This window comes from Nothoprocta perdicaria, unplaced genomic scaffold (assembly GCF_003342845.1).
Source record: "Nothoprocta perdicaria isolate Ctin4 unplaced genomic scaffold, notPer1 scaffold_61, whole genome shotgun sequence".
Taxonomy (NCBI): domain Eukaryota; kingdom Metazoa; phylum Chordata; class Aves; order Tinamiformes; family Tinamidae; genus Nothoprocta; species Nothoprocta perdicaria.
The window spans coordinates 2,357,147-2,369,103 of NW_020455877.1; the positions used below are offsets into that span (position 1 = coordinate 2,357,147).

Here is an 11,957-nt window from a genome sequence, read left to right on the forward strand (position 1 = left end):
CCTTTTCCTTTTCCTTTTCCTTTTCCTTTTCCTTTTCCTTTTCCTTTTCCTTTTCCTTTTCCTTTTCCTTTTCCTTTTCCTTTTCCTTTTCCTTTTCCTGTTATTCCTCTCTTAATACACAGGTATTATCGTTTAATAAAATCTTAATCTTGCATTACTGTCTTCAAGTCTGTGTGTTTCCTCCTTACGTCTTTCTCTGTCATTCTTTTTTTCCGCCTATAGTGCATTTAATACTTTTATTTTTGCAGGCTTTTCTTTTCATCTCTCTTGCTTTCCATTTTTATCCATGACATAAACTAAAACCAAACCAAACAATGTAAAACCAACAACTAAACAAACAAGTCCCAGCAAAAATCCAATATGAATCCCTGCTATAAAGTACTTTCACCTCTAATGCTTTGGTGTTCCTCCAGCTCATCAGGTAGCAATGTTTCTGCCAGATTTAGTACAGCTGTCATCTTTATAAACCTTATTGCCATACACTTCTACATGAACTTTCTTCGCTCATACTCAGTGTTGGCAGAATATAATTAGCTTTGGACCTAAGTCTCAGTCTTGTGCCCAGTTTAGAGTGATTTTCCTCTCAGAATTTGAGATGTTACCCAGTATGGTTTCTGAAGTAGAGCTCATAACTCTGGCAGAAATATTTCAGATTTGTTGACACCGATTTTTCTACCTTTTAGTGTTTTGTCATGCAATACTGTAGCAGCTCAAATTACATGAGAATCCATTGCATAAAACATGGTGTACTGTATTGTTTAGGAAGATACAATCCTTACCTGGGACCCAGGTAAGAAAGGTGTTTGCTGTAAAAAAACTAAGCACTCCTAATCAGATCCATGAAGATGTAGGTGCACAGCCACCCATATATCTCACTCAAGGAGTCCAAAGTATCTTTTGAAGGCCTTTCTGACTTCATTGTAGTATTATGACAGATGAATGGGGACACCAGGAAGAGGACTTTTAGGCTTTGACTTTATATCCCTGACTCCATTTTTCTAGACTAAATTAGTTGCCTTCAAGCTTATCTTATATTTATAATGAAACCTAGCCTACAAGCTTTTCCAGTTCTCAGAATCTTCATCAGTATGAGATGAGGAACTTTTGCAGATTGTTGGTAGGTACTTAATATAGTTGTGTTAAAATTAATGTTTCTGAAGATGAAATATTTTTTGAGTTATAGAAGAACATTACTGACAACATTCTAAAACCAATAAAATATCTATTCTGTATTTTTGGATTATTAAAAAAAGATGAGTCAATTATTGTGTTTTGCTTTCAATGAACTTGGTAAAAGGTATTTTTCCTAGGCTGATGTCATGTCAAGTTTCAGCCTGTTAAAACTTTTTGACACTGCTTTATAAATTCTTATAACCAGGAGGTTTAAAAGGAAATCTTGATAGCATAATCTTAAATAATGTATCTCTGAAATGCATAGGAATATAAAATGTATACTCATTCATATACAAATAATCATGCAGTACTCACTCAAAACTATTGACCTACAAATTAAGATAAAGAGGCACACACACATAAATAGCCTCTGGTAACGTACACAAGAAATTTGTACTGATTTAACTCCATAATTAGGGTCACATGTGATCACTCTTTCTTAGTTTTAAGAGTGATTTATCTAATTTGCACTGTAATACAACTTAATGAACAGGATCAAGGAGCTAAACTAAGCTCCCAACTTACTGTACATTGGCTATTTTGGATGAGTTCTTTGTGCATAGCTTGGTTACACAGGAAAAAGAAAGATTCTTGTTCCTCAGAAAAGAAGGAGGCTACTTTAATGTATCCTGGAGTACAAATGTGTATCCAGGCAATTATCACAGAAGATTAAATGTAAGCTAACATTCTTGTTAACCTCATGGTAATATCTTTCACATGCTCAAGTCCTTGCCTTCAGTAAAACTATATATGTACCATATATATAACTTATTGAGACAACAAAAACCCAAATTGAAAACACAATGGCCACTAACTCACTACACACGAGCTTTTAAACTGGATCTTCATTTATAACTGGCTCCAGCATAGAAAGTAAACATACAGGACATGATTTCATGTAACTATCACACAGATAACACAACTGTGCTCTGAATGTAGGACCTTAGCACCATTATAGATTAACTTTCAAGAACAATTCTATTATTTTGCTACTCTGAGAATTCTTACATGTGGAAAAAATAATGCAACAAAAACAACCAAACATCTATTCAGGGTTTTCTGTATATGCAAGAACTTCTATTGTGACACTGATATCCCTCAGGATCAGACAAGTTTTGCCATAATTTCAGAAAGCTATCTTTTTTGGGGGACTGCAGAACAGATATCATTAGATCTGCATTATGAAGCCTCTACTAACAAGGAGGAAAACAGACTTTCTTCTGTTTAAAAAAATACAGGATAATATTAAACAAGGGTAAAATAAAGTTGGAATATTCACTGCTGTGTGGCAGAAGAAGCAAGGAAAAAATATGATTTTCTGCTATGCATCATTATATTAATTTTGCTGTATGGAGATTTCTACTTTGAGCCCTACCATGGACATGTTCCCAAAACAGACATGCCACTTTCATTCCATCAGAAAATTCAGATTGTTTTGTGACCAATAGAGGTGGAGGAGACTTCTGCTTACCCCCTGCAATAACTCCCTTCATCAAGTATAAATTAAGAACACAATACTACTATGAATTGTGTGAATATATAAACCTGAAATATATATTTTCGATTTATCTAACATGGAAGGGTGACTCTGAGTTTCCTATTCCCAATGTAACTTTGCTATTAAGTTACATGTTTTAATCTTCAGAATAGTAACAAGCAATATATTTTACAGCCTATAATTTTATAGCCTATATATTGATTTGCTTAATTTAATCTAACTTTAATTATTTTTACAGTATGCTGATTGCAGATGTTGATTGTTGTGCAAAACATAACTCCCATTCATTGTACTGGCAACATCTGAATTCCAGGGTAGAGCAGTCAGTATAGTATTTTGGGACAATCATCTGCTGTTTAAAAGATTTTTCTAGGCTTTCTGAACTTACTGTTGGCAAAAGCAAACAGTGGAAAAATAAAATAAAATAAAATTAAATCAAATTGTCAGGAGGCAAAAACTAGCACCAGATGAAAATTTCCAGACACTAAATGTTTTCAACAAGAAAAATAGCACCAAGCTAGCAAGTTTTTATTCAGATTAAATACTTAAATTTTGACATAATTATGCTGAAAAGTGGACTTTTCTGAGTAAATTTTGTACATTTTTTAAAAATTAATTTTATTGAGTAGTTTCAGTCTTATTAGTCTCAGTATTCAGGTCTCAAAATTTCCTTTTCTGATGCAACATATTATGCTCTAAGTTGTTTCCAAGTGCAGCCAACCAGCAACTCAATGCATAAAATTTTTATTCCAAGTACTTTGCACCTCATTAGCCAGGAATATTCTGCTGATGGTGTAAAAGTTAAGAGGCAGCATCCCAATAGGTGGGAAAGGAGTACAGATTCACTCAATGTAAACACAGACTTCCATAGTATAGCTCGACTGCATACATCTATTGTTAGCATAGGTCGATTTATATACCTCGTGTAGGAAAGAAAAATATAAAAGTTTCTTATCCTTGCTGCTCTCCTACATTGTTGGTATACACACAATTACTTCTCCAATGAAACTGAAGTCATGTTCTCTACCTTTGTGAGAAGGCTAATGTTGCAATGTTTTCAAGTTAATGTGTAAGTCTTAAGGTACAGAAAGGAATCAAAAAAAATCTTTTTTTTTTTTATGTCCTCCTTATTTACAGACAAAAGAGGAAAATTTGATTGGTAGCTTACATTATTAATAACTCACAATAAACTGCAACTTTTCCTGCATAAGATAAATTTGCTATGTAGGTGTTACCTGCATAAATGTAAGCACACCAGTGCATAAACAAATACTTTCGTTGAAATGTGTTCTTTAAAGGCAGATATAAGGATTAACAGTTTTCTCTCAAGGAGGCTCTTTGCACATCTCCATTTACATCTTACTTGTTCTGTGAGCTTATTCTCTATTCTAACTGCTGATGTCATTCTTGTCATTTCTCAGATGGTTTATACACTCTTACAGTTCTACTCTCCCTTTTTTCCCATATAAACTACTTGCATTTTTCCTTTCCTTCTCCTTCTCCTTCTCCTTCTTCTTCCCCTTCCCCTTCCCCTTCCCCTTCTCTTCTCCATTTCTTTTTCCTTTCTTTTCCTTTGGAAGGAGGACGAGCTTCTTTCCATTATATTTACTTGAAAATGCAGGCAAGATTTGGACAAGAATGATTTACATTATCCATGTAAAATACTGTAGGTGAGAATACCAAGGGGAGATACAATAATTCTGAAGGTCTGAGGAACAAGGCTAATGCAGAAAAGGGGTTCAGAAAGAAGAGAGAAATGTTGAACTCTCACAAAAAATGTGGGAAGAGCCTGAAGTACATGCTGTCTGCTTGACTGATAAATCAAATTATATATGTTGAACAGTATGGCATTGCATGATTTATTTTGGCAACCAAAGAGTGTAGAAGTGGTATCAATGTACATATGTTATGTACTAAGCTCTTGGATCATTGTTACAGTTCTGCTTTAACCCTGGTCCATATGGGTAATTCTCATTAGCAATAATCAAAGTTACATGCTCCAATTAAATATTTCATATGGCATATATTAGACACCACATGTTATATGAGTTAAAAATTCTTTTAACTGTAATAGACATATAAATGACAGTTAATCACAATAGTTCACTAAGGCTATGGGTGCACTGATTAAGTAGGAATAGATGTGGTAGACATAGCTGAGCTAGCTTCAAAGAAATTTTATCATATACTCATGCTGTCTAGCTGTGACAGCATGGAAGTCAGGCTGGGCCACCACCTGGATAGTGTGTCACTTGCCACATATGTGCTGACTGTTGCAAGGCTGTGATTGATCTTCCAACAAGAGTAACGCTTCTTATCTTTTTGGGTGGTGCCTGTTTTACACAAAGTAGATTGTGCACTACGCTTTTATTTTTTTTTCTAGATTCTAAATCATCATTGTGGTCATCCTAGGAGTCTCAACATTTTGCTTGTTACACTATTTTTGTGAAAACATGGGTTCCTTGAACTCTGTGAGTGGCTTTAATTGGGGCTTAATTACAAGGCTGATTATTATTATTATTATTTTTTAATAGCATTTTCCACAGCATGAAATAAGCTTCTGGCTACCAAGGGTCATTTTACATTTTACAGGCATATCTGAGAACTCTGTGCTGCAGCTCTTTCATCTGCACTTCCACGGTTTCAAAGCTTCCAAATATTCCAAAACCCTCTGTGCTGTTAACCACATAGATTTCTGTATGTTTACAAGGCCAAATGCTAATCTCGTTGTTCCAGTAGTGTAGTAATGATAACAAATCAAGAAAAAAGGTATGTCTTGATATATAGAAAAAGGTATAATGAAGAGTGTGTGTGGGGGGGTTGTTGAGTCTTGGAACAAGTTGCTCATGGAAGCTGTGGAATCTCCTTACCTGGAGACATTAAAGACTTGTCTGGACATGGCTTGAGTAACTTGATCTAAATTCAAAGTTAGCTATGAGAAAGATTTTGGATTCATGACTCCAGTGATACTAGTCAACCTCTATCACTCTATTATTCTTCATCCTAAAGATGTGATGGCAAACCTCTGCTCATCCTTTCTTCCTGAAAGGCCCCCCCAAAAAAGTGGGGAAGCTGTGATAAGGACAGGCCAGATAATTTATCTCGATGGACCAGGAATAGCCTTGAACTATGAATTGTACAGCAGTAGATTAGAGATAGAGTTTAGAATTAGAATTATAATTTGGGTAGCTTAACAGATGTTGTATTTAAGTTGACTAAACTCTGTCCTTGTGGAAGCCCAGGGCATTTTTATTTTCTGGCAGTGAGGGACAAAGAAAGGGAGCAAAAAAAAGTAACAATTCAGTCTTTTTGATGTCTTCCTTGTGATGACCAGAATCATTCTGAGAAGAGAGACATGTTTTGTATCTTGTTACATTATCCTTATTATTTATTAGTTCATATTAGTTCATATCTAGAGATCGTAAGAGGGTTTTTTTTTTTTTTTAATGAGAAGGAATAAACCATATATCCGTTCAAATAGAAAATATGTGTGCTTATGCATGTTTGCTGCAAAGAGACTTCAGTTTGAGTAGATAGGCTACTAAAATAGCACGAGAGACAAAAAAAAAAAAAAAAGGCTGAGACAATGCAATGGAAGATCTAAATGTGGGTAAGTGATAACTAAACAGAAAAACTAGAGATTTGGTTTTATGCAATTTGTCTGAGCGTTGTACAAAAAAACTAAAACTTCAGGAGCTCAAAGTTTTGAAGTGAAATGCAGTGAAATCAACTGAGATGACCTGTTACCTCAGCTAATTTACCTCTGTAAAACATGACATTCTTAGGACATGATGTCATAGTCATGTTAACAACCATAACTCTCCTGTTCTTGTCACAGCTATGAAATCCCACTTTTTTTTTTTTTTTTTGTTTTGTTTTTCTATTGGGAAGGATGTGTGTGTGTATGTCTAAAACATACAGTAGGTAAATATATGGAAGGGTTCTGGTAATTTCATGGTAACCACAAGAGCAAAGCTCAAGTTGTTTGTGATGTTAACAGAAACCAGAGATGTGCTGTATGTATAGCTTCATTCACAGTCTCTGAATTGCCTTTTATATAGTTCACGGATCACACAAGAGTTTAAGAGGAAAAACATTTTCTTTAAATTCATGTAAATAATATCCCTTTTCCTTCCAACATACCAGAATCAGGCCTGATATTTGTGACTTATTGTAAAACTTTACTGAATTTATTTTTAATAGGAATTCATAGGAATATCTTTGTTATCTAAATTTCACTATGAGATATTTGTGCTATAATTCCTCTCTAAAATGTGAAAATATATCAGGAGATAAAGGACTCAGTGAATTAAAATGAAGGCATGAAAAACGATTTTTATCTATAGCAGCAGAAGAACAGAAAATGGATAATAATCATACTATAGAAAAGCATAACAGTCTCGCAAAAAAAGATATGAAACTTCTCTAGCATCTTGTGGCATTTCTGAATAGTATGTTAATTTAGATTTCTCCCTCTGATGAGGGAACACTGGACACCAATTTGAAAGCTTTAAGAATGAATAGTTTATTTACATATTTCTTTGAAAAAAACAGGTATATTTTAGGATTTGTGTCTGAATTCTGCTTTCCTTTGCACCTGTGCAATCTCACTGAAGTTAAATTGAAAGAAATTTGTCTATGATAAAAATATCAAGAAAACCAGAGGTGCTAAATTTGCAGTTTACTACAGACCAAGCTGATAGAAATCTGGAAGGAAAAACTGTTATTGGGATACCTTCAGACCACATACATTATTGGGCACTTTCAAATTGAGCCTCTGAACCTTTTGAAGTCTGCCCATCAAGACTTTATTAAAGGCATAAGTTCTGTGTGTTCCCATTTAGACAAATTTTGAGGAAAATTATTCTAGTGATTGCATCTGTGCGGTCTAGGCAATTGCAGTATTTGACATAGAAGGTCTTAAAAGGCAATCTGAGCAGGTCGGATAAACGAGACTCTGTCTCTTATGAGTTACCTCAGGGGATGGTGAGCTCCTTCAGATTTAGCTCATATATTAGAGCTGCGTAGATGCATTAGTCTCTGTCGGCGCAAATTAATTCTGTCATGAAGGGTCTGAGACTAACCATTCTGCACAGAAACACTGTCAAGGAGAAAGGGATTTCGTGTAGGTATGCATGTGTTTTTGAAAGTCCTACTGCCTTCACAATGAATTAAAATGAGAAATTCAGCACCATGAAAGCTTATTAAGTTTGCATTTCTTGGATCATTCTTCTTTAAAGGGTTGTAAGAAGTCCACATTTTATATTTTTTAAAAGGATACTACATTTGTTTTACATAGTGAAAAATAGACACTATATACTATTTATATTATATTAGTAATACATTAGTGTTGCTTAGTATTATTAATATTACTTAGTATTATTAGTATAATTTAGTATAGAATATTTAGTATTTAATATCATTTTTATATTATTAATTAGCAATCTTTATACTAGTAACTATACTAGTAACTATACTAGTAACTATAGTAACTCCAGATGCTCTCATCTTGAGTAATCTAGATGATAATTCAAATAATTTTAAGCAGTTTCCACCAGCTCACGGACTTGTTACTCATCCTTTTTTCAACAGCAAGGATTGCTCATGCAACACCCCATCATCTCTCTCTCTCTGACTTCCCCTCACACTCTTCCCTCAGCTCTGCTGGCACTGTATATGGTACTGTCCAGTGAACCCAGTCAGAGTGTTATTCAGTTATAAAATAAGAGCATCCTTTTTGTTGTATTATTATTTTTAACTGCATCAGATCCTTGTTCCAATTCAGCAAACGGCAGCATCAGTGCAGTTGAAGTGGAACAGTATGGGAATAGGCAACATGTTTTATGAGAAGAGAAAAAAAACTCAAACAGTTGCTTAATCTGTCACTGCTGCTGCAAGAAATGTATAAAATATATTAAAACTATGAAATGCAACAAAGTATAAATAAAGGATTCTCATGTTCCTGAACAAAACATAAACACAAGTTTTCATGCTGACAACCAGATTTCTGATCTTCTTACTTCATGGCTGAAACAGAATATGTGTAGTTTAAGTTTTCTTTTTTTTTTTTTTTTTAACAGTAATTTTCTTAACCATTCTCTTCCTTAATCACATACTATGCAGCTCTAAAACTTCATAAGCTGGAGAAGGCAGCAAGCCTTGCGAGAATTACTATGTGACTCTCTGACTGATATACATGCTTCTCTCTTACTTTCCAATCACTTCAGGGTCCCTCGTTCCCTTTTTGTTATAGATTATGTCTTTAAATTACTATAAGAGAAAATTTCCTGGAAATAAAATAGTCAGAGAACCCTAAACCTTGAACCATAAGAGAAGTATTACTCTCTTTGGGAAGTTTCAGAGAATCGTAAGTGCTGTCGTTGCATGCAACAGATTTCTGTAAACAAAATGGTTCAAATAGATCCAGATAAGGCATGTCATTTAATCTCCAGATCAGTTGCTTGCTCTCTTGAGGACCAAGAACAAGCTTATCTCATTACAAGTCAAACTAGGCTCAGGTAGGTCATGTAAAAGTAATAAGGCAGCTGAGGATCATGTCAAGCTGTGGAGGGTCTTCCTTGTTTGAGAATGTTTTCAAACTAAAAACTGCTGAAGGGAGAAGGTAAAGATGGGAATTGAAAAAGTTCTTAAACTCTCGCTAGGGTCTTTTTCCTCCTGTAGATCTCAGGAGGTTCACACAAAGGAGGACATGTCCTCAATCTCCTCCTCCAGGCACATTATTCACTCCATTACTTCTGAGCAGACCACCTAGGATATGCAGTAGCAGATGCCTGAGGTGTACCTGAGCAGCTGTGTGTATGCATGTGTGTGGAAAGGCAGCTGCATTGGTGTGAGTGGGCATCTAAGTATGCATATGCATGTCTGCGTGAACAGGGAGACTAGGAAGAGCCAGAGTCTGGGAAGATGTGCTGCTGCTCCGACTTTTCTTGCAGGAAACCAAACTGGAGCATGGACCCAAACTTGTTCTTTTCTGACACTGGAATTGCCAAAGAGCCCAAATTAGTTTGTCAGCTCCTAATGACTCTCAGTCATGTAACTGTTCAGAATATTAGCTTTTAAAATCAGAGTCTAATTATCTCATCCTCTATATCTGCAATAGAACTCAGATAGATGAGTTCAGCGAACCATAATTTATCTCTTCTGTTTGTAGGTGGTTTGGGGGCTATGTGTTCTTGCAATGTCATAGGCAATGGGAAAAGAACAACTCAGCGCTAGAGACTTTGTTTCACTGTGTGTGTGTGTGTGTGCATGTGACTGCCATAATTCATTACTTCCACTGACCTCAAATTTGGCAGAAAAAACCTATATATCTTGAAGCCAAAATTCCTTTGTCTACGGAGTTGGAAAGGGGAAGTCAACTTAGATTTGAAGTGGGAACTCACTTTACAATGCTAACCAAAGAGTAATTGCAGTCACTCCAGGGTATAGCAGAGGAGAAACAAAGACATGTGGGCTCTCAAAGCATCACAGTAATAATGTACTGAGCAGACAAAAGATTCCTAGGAAGAGGGCAAGCTTAGAAAAGTAAAGAAAACAGTAAAGGACATATTTCTTGGCTAAACTCTCCACTATGAATAACAGCTACACATATTTATACATTTTCTAGATTTTTTAAAAATCAAAATTCAGGAAAGAGATTTAAATAAAGGCAGAGAAAAAATATAAAGCTCTGTAGAAGAATGGCAGGTGTAAGAGATGAATGATGAAGCAGGAGATCCATATGGCTATGACAGAGAGATGTGAATAGTGACAAGTTTAAAACAGAGAAGGACTGAATGTAAAGTTTGGTTACAGCAAAGGGAACAGGGGATCAATGTAGGAGTGTAGAGTCAGGGAAAATGACAAGAGCTGACTTGTTCTAGGTCTTGGAAATCCTTCTGTCTGTGGATCAAATAATAAATATGAGAGAAATAACTATCCATAAACAGCATGTGTATATATATAGATGACACGAGAAGGCCCGAGACTTAAAATTAAGCTTTAAGTGACTGACAAGTAGAGAAGGCATTACACATCAAAGCTTGCATACGTGGTTTCTCCAGATCTTCAGCAGACATTGCTGGTAACCACAAAGTTTGTCTCCTAGGCTGTCATGCAACTTTTTCCAGGGCCACACAGTTCAGCCAGTTAAGACTGAGAGCTGAGAAAGAAATGCCCTCAAGAATATTTTTGTATAACAACATAATGAAATGAATTTTTATCTTAAAACCATCTGTGAAATAACTTTAGGAATAATTTCTAAATACACCATCAATCATGCTTCCATTTTATAGATTTTTTTTTTCTTTTTTAGATAACTATACTATTGAAGATTTAAATTAAAAATATTTGTTGGGCTTAGTAGCTTAATTTGCTTGGTTCACTCTTTTGCACTATTTTTCCTTTTATTGTGACAAATTTATGAGTAGCAGAAGATTTATAATGACAACAGCTATGGTATTGTATAATCTTTAGTTGCCTCTTCTTTGAGGTCTATTGTAAGTTTCCAGTGGAAGATTTTGACTGCTGAACTGATGGGCACGATGAAGTTCACTGTTAAATATCCCAGGCAAAGTTACAGAGTAAATGGAAGACAGAACAGAGAATGAGATTTAGCAGCCATAGCTCCTAGGCAAATGATCTTTTGACTCGTATAATGCTGTAGCTTCCTGGCTGTGATCCAGTATTTTGACTCTTGTAGTATCTTTATGATGTTTTCTAATGTGATTGCAGAGAACTACTTAAGTACTTAGGGAGCTGAACTAATTATAGATACGCTAAGTGAAGAAAAGCAAATAAAGCAGAAAACAAGAGATGAAATATCTAAATTTAATCTTATTCATTTTATATGTTCCAGATTCAGAACAATCTGTGGGCAGGGAATGCAGCCAGTGGCTCGGTGGTTACTTCCTGTATGCTGCCACGAGATACTTCCTCCTGTATGACACCTTATTCCCATTCACCGCGGACAGATTCTGGCTACACAGGCTTTTCGAACCACCAGAATCAGTTCAGCCATGTGCCCCTCAACAATTTTTTCACTGACTCTTTACTTTCTGGGGCAACCAATGGACATGCATTTGAAACCAAGCCGGAATTTGAAAGGAGGTCCTCCAGTATTGCAGTTCTACGGATGAAGGCCAAAGAGCATGCTGCCAATATTTCCTGGGCCATGTAATATAGCAATAACTTTTCTTTCTTTCTTTCTTTCTTTCTTTCTTTCTTTCTTTCTTTCTTTCTTTCTTTCTTTCTTTCTTTCTTTCTTTCTTTCTTTCTTTCTTTCTTT

At 35.4% G+C, this 11,957-nt stretch overlaps 1 protein-coding gene across 1 annotated transcript in view; it reads left to right on the plus strand.

Annotated features, from left to right (window-relative positions):
* Positions 1 to 11,849, plus strand: part of ALX1 (ALX homeobox 1) — a 19,364-nt gene extending 7,515 nt beyond the window's left edge. Inside the window, exon 4 of the mRNA XM_026049742.1 lies at positions 11,529 to 11,849. Coding sequence (XP_025905527.1) covers positions 11,529 to 11,849 — 321 coding nt within the window. The remainder of the gene's footprint in view (positions 1 to 11,528) is intronic.
* The last annotated feature ends 108 nt before the right edge of the window (positions 11,850 to 11,957 follow it).